Here is a 14,231-nt window from a genome sequence, read left to right as displayed (position 1 = left end):
CACGCCCCGGCCGCGCCCAGGAGATGTTGGCCCACCTGCGCTACCCCATGATGCCCCCCGACAAGCTGTTCGAGCTGCAGGCCCCGGGCGGCCTAGCCGAGGGTCTCGCCTCCTACCTGCTGCGCGAGAGCCTCCTGGTCTACCAGGCCCACCTCCTGCCCGCGGAGGCCATCGCCCGGCAACACGACCTCACCGCCATCCCCTTCACCATGAGGCTTTACACGGCGGGACGTGTCAGCGCACTCTGGGACATCCCAGGGTACGGGGCGATGAGTAAAACTGTGCTGAGTAAATCCATGTACACCAGATTCTTCCAGCTGAAGACTGAATGGAGTCTGACCTATTTCCCCAAAGGTCACAGGATTGTAACCCAGCGCCACACTCACTACACTTACCACGGATACGATCAGGTTGTGCAAGAGGACGACTTTGCCACTCTATCTGTCAGTGTGACAGGCTGCGATCCAGCTGACAAGAGCCACTCTCACAAGAACCACTCGCATAAGCTGAGCGTCCTGCTCTACCGATGTGTCAGAGGGGAGTGGTTTGTGTGCGAGGTGAAAACCCTCGAGGTCCCACACGGGGGGGAGGCCGAGATACACGACCTGATCCCCCTGTCGGAGAGGGACCAGTACGTCAGCGACGACACCATGAAGCTGTGTCTGGTCGGTCAGACCGTCTGGGAGAAGTCCGAGTCGGTGTAGCGAGGGTACGGTGGACACACTTCAGAACGGATGAAAGACAGACAGACTTGGCTTTATAAGAACATAACAATTAGGAGCAGGAGTCGGCCATTCGGCCCCTCGAGCCTGCTCCGCCATTCAATACGATCACGGCCGATCCGATCATGGACTCAGCTCCACTTCCCCGCCCGCTCCCCATAACCCTTCACTCACTTATCGCTCAAAAATCTGTCTATCTCCACCTGAAATATATTCAATGTCCCAGCCTCCACAGCTCTCTGGGGCAGAGAATTCCACAGATTTACAACCCTCTGAGAGAAGAAATTCCTCCTCATCTCAGTTTTAAATGCGCGGCCCCTTATTCTGAGACTATGTCCCTAGTTTAATTTCCCCTGTGAGTTTCAATAAGACCATCTCATTGTTCTGAACTCCAATGAGTATAGGCCCAACCTGCTCAACCTTGCCTCATATGACAACCCCTTCGTCTCAGGAATCAACCGAGTGAACCTTCTCTGAACACGGCCTCCAATGCAAGTATATCCCTCCTTAAATACGGAGACCAGAACTGCACGCAGTACTCCAGGTGTGGCCTCACCAATACCCTGTACAGTTGCAGCAGGACTTCTCTGCTTTTATACTCCATCCCCCTTGCAATAAAGGCCAACATTCCATTGGCCTTCCTGATCACTTGCTGTACCTGCAGACTAACTTTTTGTGTTTCATGTACAAGGACCCCCAGGTCCTTCTGTACCGCAGCACTTTGTGTAATGGTCAAATCTCCTCTCCCAGGAGATCACATGGCTCCGGTTGGGGTGGAGTGTAGAATGTTTCAGTATCAGGGGGTGTCGCAGTTGTGTGAGGCGGACTGGTTGGGCTGGGTGCTCTTTGCCTTTCCGTCATTGTTCATAGGTTTATATGTAACCTTCAGGGCTGCTGACCGAGGGCCGTGAGGCTCTTTGTCGGCCGGCGGGACACGATGGGCCCAAATGGCCTCCTTCTGCGCTGTAGCTTTCTATGTTTCTGTGTTGAAAGGTCACAGGACTACACTTACCACGGATACAATCGGGTTGTGCAAGAGGACGACTTTGCCACTCTATCTGTCAGTGTGACAGGCTGCGATCCAGCTGACAAGAACCACTCTCACAAGAACCACTCGCACAAGCTGAGCGTCCTGGTCTACCGACGTGTCAGAGGGGAGTGGTTTGTGTGCGAGGTGAAAACCCTCGAGGTCCCACACGGGGGGGGGAGGGGGAGGCCGAGATACACGACCTGATCCCCCTGTCGGAGAGGGACCAGTACGTCAGCGACGACACCATGAAGCTGTGTCTGGTCGGTCAGACCGTCTGGGAGAAGTCTGAGTCAGTGTAGCGAGGGTACGGTGGACACACTTCAGAACGGATGAAAGACAGACAGACTTGGCTTTATATAGCGCCTTTCACGACCACCGGACGTCTCAAAGTGCTTCACAGCCAATGAAGTACTTTTGGAGTGCAGTCACTGTTGTAAGGTGAGAAACGCGGCAGGCACCTTACACACAGCGAGCTCCGACACACAGCAATGTGACAATGACCGGATAATCTGTTTCTGTTCTGTTGATCGAGGGATAAATATTGGGCCCAGGACTCCCCTGCTCATCTTCCAAATAGTGCCGTGGGATCTTTTACATCCACCAGAGAGAGCAATCGGGGCCTCGGTTTAATGTGTCATCCGAAAGTCTGCACCTCCGACAGTGCAGCACTCCCTCAGTACTGCACCTCCGACAGTGCAGCACTCCCTCAGTACTGTCCCTCCGACAGTGCAGCACTCCCTCAGTACTGTCCCTCCGACAGTGCAGCGCTCCCTCAGTACTGCCCCTCCGACAGTGCAGCACTCCCTCAGTACTGTCCCTCCGACAGTGCAGCGCTCCCTCAGTACTGTCCCTCCGACAGTGCAGCGCTCCCTCAGTACTGCCCCTCCGACAGTGCAGCACTCCCTCAGTACTGCCCCTCCGACAGTGCGGCACTCCCTCAGTACTGCCCCTCCGACAGTGCAGCACTCCCTCAGTACTGCCCCTCCGATAGTGCAGCGCTCCCTCAGTACTGCCCCTCGACAGTGCAGCACTCCCTCAGTACGGCCCTCCGACAGTGCGGCACTCCCTCAGTACTGCCCCTCGACAGTGCAGCACTCCCTCAGTACGGCCCCTCCGACAGTGCAGCACTCCCTCAGTACTGCCCCTCCGACAGTGCAGCGCTCCCTCAGCACTGCACTGGAGTGTCAGCCTAATTATTTTTGTGCTGAAGTCCCTGGACTGGGATTTGAACCCACAACCTTCTGCCTCAGAGGCGAGAGTGCTGCCCACTGAGCCACAGAGGGGACTTCAGTTACATGGGGAGACTGGAGAAGCTGGGATTGTTCTCCTTAGAGCAGAGAAGGTTAAGGGGAGAGTGACCAGAATGGTACCAGGGATGGGGAACTTCAGTTACATGGGGAGACTGGAGAAGCTGGGATTGTTCTCCTTAGAGCAGAGAAGGTTAAGGGGAGAGTGACCAGAATGGTACCAGGGATGGGGAACTTCAGTTACATGGGGAGACTGGAGAAGCTGGGGTTGTTCTCCTTAGAGCAGAGAAGGTTAAGGGGAGAGTGACCAGCGCCTCGAGCCTGCTCCGCCATTCAATAAGATCACGGCTGATCTGATCATGGACTCAGCTCCACTTCCCCGCCCGCTCCCCATAACCCTTCACTCCCTTATCGCTCAAAAATCTGTCTATCTCCACCTTAAATATATTCAATGACCCAGCCTCCACAGCTCTCTGGGGCAGAGAATTCCACAGATTTACAACCCTCTGAGAGAAGAAATTCCTCCTTATCTCAGTTTTAAATAGTGGCCCCTTATTCTGAGACTATGCCCCCTAGTTTTAGTTTCCCTTATCAGTGGAAACATCCTCTCTGCATCCACCTTGTCGAGCCCCCTCTTTATCTTATATGTTTCGATAAGATCCCCTCTCATTCTTCTGAACTCCAATGTATATAGGCCCAACCTGGTCAACCTATCTTCATATGTCAACCCCCTCAGGAATCAATCTAGTGAACCTTCTCTGAACAGCCTCCAATGTAAATATATCCTTCCTTAAATACGGAGACCAGAACTGCACGCAGTACTCCAGGTGTGGCCTCACCAATACCCTGTACAGTTGTAGCAGGATTTCTCTGCTTTTATACTCTATCCCCCTTGCAATAAAGGCCAACATCCCATTGGCCTTCCTGATCACTTGCTGTACCTGCAGACTAACTTTTTGTGTTTCATGCACAAGGACCCCCAGGTCCCTCTGTACTGCAGCACTTTGTAATTTTTCTCCATTTAAATTAGAATTTGCTTTTCTATTTTTTCTGCCAAACTGGATAACCTCACATTTTCCTACATTATACTCCATCTGCCAATTTTTTGCCCATTCACTTAGCCTGTCTATATCCCTTTGCAGATTTTTTGTGTCCTCCTCAAATTTGCTTTCCCATCCATCTTTGTATCATCAGCAAACTTGGTTACATTATACTCGGTCTCTTTATCCAAGTCATTAATATAGATTGTAAATAGTTGAGGCTCCAGCACTGATCCCTGCGGCACCCCACTAGTTACCGTTTGCCAACCATTTATGCATTAGTGGATGCATTGGTTGTAATCTACCAAAATTCCTTGGATTCTGGGGAGGTCCCAGCGGATTGGAAAACCACAAATGTAACGCCCCTATTTAAAAAAGGAGACAGACAAAAAGCAGAAAACCATAGACCAGTTAGACTAACACCTGTCAGGAATATGCTGGAGTCCATTATTCAGGAAGCAGTAGCGGGATATTTGGAAAAGCATCATTCAATTAAGCAGAGTCAGCATGGTTTTATGAAGGGGAAATCATGTTTGACAAATTTGCTGGTGTTCTTTGAGGATGTAACGAACAGGATGGATAAAGGGGAACCAGTGGATGTGGTGTATTTGGATTTTCAGAAAGTGTTTGACAAGATGCCACACAAAAGATTACTGTACAAGATAAAAGTTCACGGGGTTGGGGGTAATATATTAGCATGGATAGAAGATTGGCTAACTAACAGAAAACAGAGAGTCGGGATAAATGGTTCATTCTCGGGTTGGCAATCAGTAACTAGTTGGATGCCGCAGGGATCAGTGCTGGGACCCCAACTATTTACAATCTATATAAACGACGTGGAAGAAAGGACTGAGTGTAACGTAGCCAAGTTTGCTGATGATACCAAGATGGGAGGAAGGGTAATGTGTGAGGAGGACACAAAAAATCTGCACAAGGACATAGACAGGCTAAGTGAGTGGGCAAAAATTTGGCAGATGGAATATAATGTTGGAAAGTGTGAGGTCATGCACTTTGGCAGAAAAAAAAATCAAAGAGCAAGTTATTATTTAAATGGAGAAAGATTGCAAAGTGCTGCAGTACAGCGGGACCTGGGGTACTTGTGCATGAAACACAAAAGGATAATATGCAGATACAGCAAGTGATCAGAAAGGCCAATGGTATCTTGGCCTTTATTGCAAAGGGGATGGAATATAAAAGCAGGGAAGTCTTGCTACAGCTATACAGGGTATTGATTGAGGCCACACCTGGAGTACTGCGTGCAGTTTTGGTTTCCATATTTACGAAAGGAAATACTTGCTTTGGAGGCAGTTCAGAGAAGGTTCACTCGGTTGATTCCGGGGATGAGGGGGTTGACTTATGAGGAAAGGTTGAGTAGGTTTGGACTTATACACATTGGAATTCAGAAGAATGAGAGGTGATCTTATCGAAATGTATAAGATTATGAGGGGGCTTGACAAGGTGGATGCAGAGAGGATGTTTCCACTGACGGGGAGACTAGAACTAGGGGGCATGGTCTTAGAATGAGGGGCCGCCCATTTAAAACAGAGATGAGGAGAAATTTCTTCTCTCAGAGGGTTGTAAACCTGTGGAATTCGCTGCCTCAGAGAGCTGTGGAAGCCGGGACATTAAATAAATTTAAGACAGAGATAGACAGTTTCTTCAACGATGCGGGGATAAGGGGGCGGGCAGGGAAGTGGAGCTGAGTCCATGATCGGATCAGCCATGGTCTTATTGAATGGCGGAGCAGGTTCGAGGGGCCGAATGGCCGACTCCTGCTCCTGTTTCTGATGTTCTTAGCTCTGCAGCCACTTATTTTAAGACCGTCGGATGCAAAGCATCAGGTCCAGGGGACTTGTCTCCCTTTACTCCCATTATTTTACCGAGTACTACTTCTTTCGTGATGGTGATTGTATTCAGTTGCTGCCTGACTGTCGCCCCTTGATTATCTACTATTCTACCGTGAAGACCGATCAATGTCTCTGCCACTTCCCTGTTCTCCATTATTAATTCCCCAGGGAGGAGGATCGGGAGAATTTTAAGAAGACGGAGGCTGGGCGGGCGGCAGATGTGGTTTAACGCTGACAAAGTGCCATTGCACTCGGAGGAAGGAGGCGAGGCGATATACAACAACTTGTATTTATAGAGCGCCTTTGACATTGTGAAACGTCCCAAGTCGCTTCCCGGGAGTGTTACGAGATTAAAAGTCTGACACCGAGCCACTTAAGTAGAAATTAGGGCAGGTGACCAGAAGCTTGGACAAAGAGGCAGGTTTTAAGGAGCGTCTTGAAGGAGTAAAGAGGGGTTTAGGGAGGGCGTTCCAGAGCTTGGGGCCCAGGCAGCAGAAGGCACGGCCACCGATGGTGGAGCGATTATAATCAGGGATGGTCAGGAGGGCAGAATTAGAGGAGTGCAGACATCTCGGGGGGTTGTGGGGCTGGAGGAGTTTACAGAGATAGGGAGGGGGTGAGGGGCCACGGAGGGATTTGAAAACAAGGATGAGAATTTTGAGATCAAAGTGTCGCTTAATGGGAAGCCAATGTCGGTCAGCGAGCACGGGGGGGGGTGATGGGTGAGCCGATTTCCGGCAGCAGGCACGGGGCCACTGCCGGGAGCAGCGCGTGCTGCCGCAGGAGGGCGACGGCCGACGGCAGTGCGGGCAGGCACAGCAGGAGCGGCGAGGGCGGGGCGAGCTCGGCGAGGGAATGTGATCGGGGGCCCAGGAGAGGCGAGGGCCCAGGGGCAGCACGGGCCCAGCCCACACTGTGCGCGGCGCGCGCGCGCACTGGGGTCCGTGCAGCAGAGCAGGTCCTCCGGGTTAGTCTGGGGTGACCCTTGCCCCTGGACCAAGGCCGAGCTCGGTCAAGCCCGTGTGGTGGCTGGTGTGCGACGGCCAACCCATTGTCATCAGCCAACCCCCCCACCCCCCCCCCCTCATCCCCGGAATCAACCGGGAGTGAACCTTCTCTGAACTGCTTCCAAAGCAAGTGTATCCTTTCGTAAATATGGGAAGCAAAACTGCACGCAGTCGGCCTGGGGGTGGGGGGAGGCAGAGATAGGGAGGGGCGAGGCCACAAAGGAAAAGACGAACTGTTTCCAATGGCTGGACAACCAGAGGACACAGATTTACGGTGCCTGGCAGAAGTGGCGAGGATCGGGAGTGCGCTGCCCGAGAGGGTGGGGGAGGCAGACTCCACCATGGCGTTCAAAAGGGAACGGGATAAATACTCGGGAGAAAAAGCTGCCGGAAGGGAGCACACCCACCTCCTTGTCAGTGTTGAAGCTGTCGAGCATCTGGACAATGTTGGGATGGCACAAGCCGCGCATGATCTCGATCTCCCGCCACAGGTTCCTCAGCTCCTTCTCCGAGCGCCCCACCTTGGGGATAAACTTCAGGGCCACCACCTGCAGGGGGCGGCAGAGGGGGGAGTGCGGTTACCCAGAGGGGACAGCAGGGGGCGGCAGAGGGGGGAGTGCGGTTACCCAGAGGGGACAGCAGGGGGCGGCAGAGGGGGGAGTGCGGTTACCCAGAGGGGACAGCAGGGGGCGGCAGAGGGGGAGTGCGGTTACCCAGAGGGGACAGCAGGGGGCGGCAGAGGGGGAGTGTGGTTACCCAGAGGGGACAGCAGGGGGCGGCAGAGGGGGGAGTGCGGTTACCCAGAGGGGACAGCAGGGGGCGACAGAGGGGGGAGTGCGGTTACCCAGAGGGGACAGCAGGGGGCGGCAGAGGGGGGAGTGCGATTACCCAGAGGGGACAGCAGGGGGCGGCAGAGGGGGAGTGTGGTTACCCAGAGGGGACAGCAGGGGGCGGCAGAGGGGGAGTGTGGTTACCCAGAGGGGACAGCAGGGGGCGGCAGAGGGCGAGTGTGGTTACCCAGAGGGGACAGCAGGGGGCGGCAGAGGGGTAAGTGCGGTTACCCAGAGGGGACTGCAGGGGGCGGCAGAGGGCAAGTGTGGTTACCCAGAGGGGACAGCAGGGGGCGGCAGAGGGGTAAGTGCGGTTACCCAGAGGGGACTGCAGGGGGCGGCAGAGGGGGGAGTGCGGTTACCCAGAGGGGACAGCAGGGGGCGGCAGAGGGGGAGTGTGGTTACCCACAGGGGACAGCAGGGGGCGGCAGAGGGGTAAGTGCGGTTACCCAGAGGGGACAGCAGAGGGGGGGAGAGGGGTTACCCGGGGAGGATCGCAGGGGGAGAGAGGGGTTACCCGGGGAGGATCACAGGGGGAGAGGGGGGTTACCCGGGGAGGATCGCAGGGGGAGAGAGGGGTTACCCGGGGAGGATCGCAGGGGGAGAGAGGGGTTACCCAGGGAGGATCACAGGGGCAGAGGGGGGTTACCCGGGGAGGATCGCAGGGGGAGAGAGGGGTTACCCGGGGAAGATCGCAGGGGGAGAGAGGGGTTACCCGGGGAGGATCTCAGGGGGAGAGGGGGGTTACCCGGGAAGGATCGCAGGGGGAGAGAGGGGTTACCCGAGGAGGATCGCAGGGGGAAAGAGGGGTTACCCGGGGAGGATCGCAGGGGGAGAGGGGGGTTACCCGGGGAGGATCGCAGGGGGAGAGAGGGGTTACCCGGGGAGGATCGCAGGGGGAGAGAGAGGTTACCCGGGGAGGATCACAGGGGGAGAGGGGGGTTACCTGGGGAGGATCGCAGGGGGAAGAGAGAGGTTACCCGGGGAGGATCACAGGGGGAGAGGGGGGTTACCCGGGGAGGATCGCAGGGGGAAGAGAGGGGTTACCCGGGGAGGATCACAGGGGGAGAGTGGGGTTACTTGTGGGGACTGCAGGGGGCGGTAGAGGGGGAGAGAGGGGTTACCCGGGGAGAATCGCAGGGGGAAGAGAGGGGTTACCCGGGGAGAATCGCAGGGGAGAGAGGGGTTACCTGGGGAGCGCCGCAGGGGGAGAGTGGGGTTACCCAGAGGGACAGCAGGGGGCGGTAGAGGGGGAGAGAGAAGGGAGTTACCCGGGGGGGGGGGGGGGGGAACTGCAGGAGGAGCGAGGGGTTCCCCAACAGCAGGGGGCAGCACGGGAGCTCCAAGTACCTGGCCGCTGAACTTCTTGCGCCCTTTGTAGACCCGTCCGAAGGAACCTTCGCCAATCATGTCCAGAATGTGGTAGTTCATCGTCGCGGGCCGGCCCCGGGATTGGGCGAAGAGCGGGTAACCGGGATCAGTCAATCCGGTGGGTGAGGATGGAGGGAGCCCCACCGGCTCAACGGAGACCAACTGCGGCTCAGGGGAGAAAAAAAAAAAAGGTGGAGTGTTAAGAGCGCGAGGGAGAAGTTGTGGAGCGCAGCGATACGGGTCTTGGGTCTCCGGGGTACTGACAGTGGCTACACTCACGTGACAGTCTGGCGGGGTGGCCTGTACCTTGTTTCTGTTTCTGCACTTCCTCCCCCACCCCGAGGGATTTGCAGGGAGCGGGGGGGGGAGGGAGGGAGGGGAGGGAGGGAGGGGGAGAGGGTGGGGAGAGGGAGAGGGGGGGGGAGAGGGAGAGGGGGGGGGAGAGGGAGAGGGGGGGGGAGAGGGCGAGGAGTAGGGAGAGGGGGAGGGGTGGGGAGAGGTGGGGGAGGGAGGGGGGGAGGGGTGGGGGAGGGAGGGCTGGGGGAGGGAGGGGTGGAGGGGTGGGGGAGGGAGGGGGGGAGGGGTGGGGGAGGGAGGGGGGGAGGGGTGGGGGGGGAGAGGGCGAGGGGTGGGGAGAGGGTGAGGGGTGGGGAGAGGGGGAGGGGTGGGGGGGGAGGGGTGGGAGAGGGGGAGGGGTGGGGGAGGGAGGAGGGGTGGGGGAGGGAGGGGGGAGGGGGGGGAGAGGGGGAGGGGGGGAGAGGGAGAGGGGGGGGGGAAGAGGGCGAGGGGTGGGGGGAGGGGTGGGGAGAGGGGGAGGGGGGGGGGGGGGGAGGGAGGTGGGGGGGGGGGAGTTCTCCCCGGTGTCCTGGGGCCAATATTTATCCTTCAATCAACATCACTAAAAGAGATTATCTGGCCATTATCACAGTGCTGTGTGTGGGAGCTTGCTGTGCGCAAATTGGCGTTTCCCACATTGCAACAGTGACCACACTCCAAAAGTACTTCATTGGCTGTAAAGCACTTTGGAGGCGTCCGGTGGTCGTGAAAGGCGCCATATAAATGCAAGTCTGTCTTTCTTTGTCTCTGCAGGTTCTTCCCGTGGAGAGAATAGTGTGAGGTTGGCGGTGGTTCGTGACCCCCCCGCCCCCGGACCAGTCAATAACCCCTTGGATTGGCTGACGAACTCCAGGATTGGCCGTTGACCCCTTAGATTGGTCACTGACCTCCTGAGCTTGGCTGGTGACGCCTGGGGTTGACCAATGAGCACCTGAGATTGGCCACGGGACCACTTCACTCCACGGGAAGAACCCGCAGATTTAAAAAAAAACAATGAATATGTCACCCCGCCAGACTGTTAATCAGCCCGCAAATCCCTCCATTATTCTCCAATGGGTGGGGGCAGGACATGCAGATACAATTAACCCTGCACCCTGCCAGACCTGGGGTTGACCAATGACCCCTGGGATTGGCCACTGAGCCCCTGAGATTGGCCCGTGACCCCTGGGATAGGCCGGTGACCCCTGGGATTGGCCGGTGACCCCTGGGACAGGCCGGTGACCCCTGGGACTGGCCGGTGAGCCCTGGGATAGACCGGTGACCCCTGGGATTGGCCGGTGACCCCTGGGATAGGCCACTGACCCCTGGGATTGGCCGGTGAGCCCTGGGATAGGCCGGTGACCCCTGGGATAGGCCACTGACCCCTGGGACAGGCCGGTGACCCTTGGGACAGGCCGGTGACCCCTGGGACAGGCCAGTGACCCCTGGGACAGGCAAATGACCCCTGGGACAGGCAAATGACCCCTGGGACAGGCCACTGACCCCTGGGACAGGCCACTGACCCCTGGGACAGGCCGGTGACCCCTGGGACAGGCCACTGACCCCTGGGACAGGCCACTGACCCCTGGGACAGGCCACTGACCCCTGGGACAGGCCGGTGACCCCTGGGACAGGCCGGTGACCCCTGGGACTGGCCACTGACCCCAGGTATAGGCCACTGACCCCTGGGATAGGCCGGTGACCCCTGGGATAGGCCACTGACCCCTGGGATAGGCCACTGATCCCTGGGACAGGCCGGTGACCTCTGGGATTGGCTGGTGACCCCAGGGATAGGCCACTGACCCCTGGGATAGGCCGGTGACCCCTGGGATAGGCCACTGATCCCTGGGATAGGCCGGTGACCCCTGGGATAGGCCACTGACCCCTGGGATAGGCCACTGATCCCTGGGACAGGCCGGTGACCTCTGGGATTGGCCGGTGACCCCTGTGATAGGCCACTGATCCCTGGGATAGGCCGGTGACCTCTGGGATAGGCCGGTGACCCCTGGGACTGGCCACTGATCCCTGGGATAGGCCGGTGACCTCTGGGACAGGCCGGTGACCCCTTTTACAGGCCACTGATCCCTGGGATAGGCCGGTGACCCCTGGGATAGGCCACTGATCCCTGGGATAGGCCACTGATCCCTGGGATAGGCCGGTGACCCCTGGGATAGGCCGGTGACCCCTGGGATAGGCCGGTGACCCCTGGGACTGGCCACTGATCCCTGGGATAGGCCGATGACCCCTGGGATAAGCCGGTGACCCCTGGGACTGGCCACTGATCCCTGGGATAGGCCACTGATCCCTGGGATAGGCCGGTGACCTCTGGGATAGGCTGGTAACCCCTGGGACTGGCCACTGACCCCTGGGATAGGCCACTGACCCCTGGGATAGGCCGGTGACCCCTGGGATAGGCCGGTGACCCCTGGGATAGGCCGGTGACCCCTGGAACAGGCCACTGACCCCTGAGATAGGCCACTGATCCCTGGGATAGGCCACTGATCCCTGGGATAGGCCGGTGACCCCTGGAACAGACCACTGATCCCTGGGATAGGCCGGTGACCCCTGGAACAGACCACTGATCCCTGGGATAGGCCACTGACCCCTGGGATAGGCCACTGATCCCTGGGATAGGCCGGTGACCCCTGGAACAGGCCACTGACCCCTGAGATAGGCCACTGATCCCTGGGATAGGCCACTGATCCCTGGGATAGGCCACTGATCCCTGGGATAGGCCACTGACCCCTGGGATAGGCCGGTGACCCCTGGAACAGGCCACTGATCCCTGGGATAGGCCAGTGACCCCTGGAACAGACCACTGATCCCTGGGATAGGCCACTGATCCCTGGGATAGGCCACTGATCCCTGGGATAGGCCGGTGACCCCTGGAACAGGCCACTGACCCCTGAGATAGGCCACTGATCCCTGGGATAGGCCGGTGACCCCTGGGACAGGCCACTGATCCCTGGGATAGGCCAGTGACCCCTGGGATAGGCCAGTGACCCCTGGGACTGGCCACTGACACCTGGGATAGGCCACTGACCACTGGGATAGGCCGGTGACCCCTGGAACAGACCACTGATCCCTGGGATAGGCCACTGACCCCTGGGATAGGCCACTGATCCCTGGGATAGGCCGGTGACCCCTGGGATAGGCCGGTGACCTCTGGGACTGGCCACTGATCCCTGGGATAGGCCACTGATCCCTGGAATAGGCCGATGACCCCTGGGATAAGCCGGTGACCCCTGGGACTGGCCACTGATCCCTGGGACAGGCCGGTGACCCCTGGAACAGACCACTGATCCCTGGGATAGGCCAGTGATCCCTGGGATAGGCCACTGACCCCTGGGATAGGCCACTGATCCCTGGGACAGGCCACTGATCCCTGGGATAGGCCAGTGACCCCTGGGACAGGCCACTGATCCCTGGGACAGGCCAGTGACCCCTGGGACAGGCCACTGATCCCTGGGATAGGCCACTGATCCCTGGGATAGGCCAGTGACCCCTGGGACAGGCCACTGATCCCTGGGACAGGCCAGTGACCCCTGGGATAGGCCACTGATCCCTGGGATAGGCCACTGACCCCTGGGATAGGCCACTGATCCCTGGGACAGGCCAGTGACCCCTGGGACAGGCCACTGATCCCTGGGACAGGCCAGTGACCCCTGGGACAGGCCACTGATCCCTGGGACAGGCCAGTGACCCCTGGGACAGGCCAGTGACCCCTGGGACAGGCCACTGATCCCTGGGACAGGCCAGTGACCCCTGGGACAGGCCACTGATCCCTGGGATAGGCCACTGATCCCTGGGATAGGCCAGTGACCCCTGGGACAGGCCACTGATCCCTGGGACAGGCCAGTGACCCCTGGGACAGGCCACTGATCCCTGGGACAGGCCACTGACCCATGGAACAGGCCACTGACCCCTGGGACAGGCCGGTGACCCCTGGGATAGGCCGGTGACCCCTGGGACTGGCCGGTGACCCCTGGGACAGGCCGGTGACCCCTGGGACAGGCCACTGGCCCCTGGGACAGGCCCAGCCGCCTCCCTGACCCTCGACAAGCCCCGGGCCCCCTCACTCACCGCTCACCGCCCAGCTCCAGGCCGCAGCGCGTCCTCCAGCGGCACAGGGCCCAGCGCCGCCATAGCAACCGGGGGGCGGGCCCCGGCTACCCGCCGACTGACAGCCGCAGCAGCCAATCACAGGGCGCGCTGCTGATGGGCGGGGACAGCAGCAGCCAATCACAGGGCCCGAAGGGGGGGACGGCGGCGGCGGAACCTTTGTCCGGGCTCCGGGCGGAGCGCGATCCGGGAGCACCGCTGTCCCGCGCCTGGTGCTGCACCGCTCGGGGCCGGGGCCGCGGAACATGGCGGCAGATGCGGAGAGCAGGTGAGAGACAGAGAGACAGCTGTGTGTGTGTGGGGGGTGGTGACATCACAGGGAGTGACATCACAGGGAGCGGGGGGGGAGTGGTGACATCACAGGGAGTGACATCACAGGGAGCGGGGGGGGGTGGTGACATCACAGGGAGTGACATCACAGGGAGCGGGGGAGTGGTGACATCACAGGGAGTGACATCACAGGGAGCGGGGGGGCGGTGACATCACAGGGAGCGGGGGAGTGACATTACAGGGAGCGGGGGAGTGACATCACAGGGAGCGGGGGGGGGGTGACATCACACGGAGCGGGGGGGAGGTGACATCACAGGGAGCGGGGGAGTGACATCACAGGGAGCGGGGTGGTGACATCACAGGGAGCGGGGGAGTGACATCACAGGGAGCGGGGGAGTGACATCACAGGGAGCGGGGGAGTGACATCACA

The 14,231-nt window shown here is 59.0% G+C and overlaps 2 protein-coding genes across 2 annotated transcripts in view; one reads left to right on the top strand and one right to left on the bottom strand.

Annotated features, from left to right (window-relative positions):
• Positions 1-1,370, top strand: part of LOC139255377 (BTB/POZ domain-containing protein 17-like) — a 4,005-nt gene extending 2,635 nt beyond the window's left edge. Inside the window, exon 2 of the mRNA XM_070873906.1 lies at positions 1-1,370. This exon is cut by the window's left edge and continues 634 nt beyond it. Coding sequence (XP_070730007.1) covers positions 1-704 — 704 coding nt within the window. The 3' untranslated portion in view covers positions 705-1,370.
• Positions 1-13,554, bottom strand: part of LOC139255374 (serine/threonine-protein kinase 36-like) — a 25,820-nt gene extending 12,266 nt beyond the window's left edge. Inside the window, exons 1-3 of the mRNA XM_070873904.1 lie at positions 13,493-13,554; positions 9,074-9,256; positions 7,301-7,441 (exon numbers count right to left, since the gene is read on the bottom strand). Coding sequence (XP_070730005.1) covers positions 7,301-7,441; positions 9,074-9,154 — 222 coding nt within the window. The 5' untranslated portion in view covers positions 9,155-9,256; positions 13,493-13,554. The remainder of the gene's footprint in view (positions 1-7,300; positions 7,442-9,073; positions 9,257-13,492) is intronic.
• Positions 13,555-14,231: the final 677 nt, after the last annotated feature.

Source organism: Pristiophorus japonicus, unplaced genomic scaffold (genome assembly GCF_044704955.1).
Source record: "Pristiophorus japonicus isolate sPriJap1 unplaced genomic scaffold, sPriJap1.hap1 HAP1_SCAFFOLD_595, whole genome shotgun sequence".
Lineage (NCBI taxonomy): Eukaryota > Metazoa > Chordata > Chondrichthyes > Pristiophoridae > Pristiophorus > Pristiophorus japonicus.
Note: the sequence above shows the minus strand (reverse complement) of the source record. Positions and strands in the feature narration are given on the sequence as shown.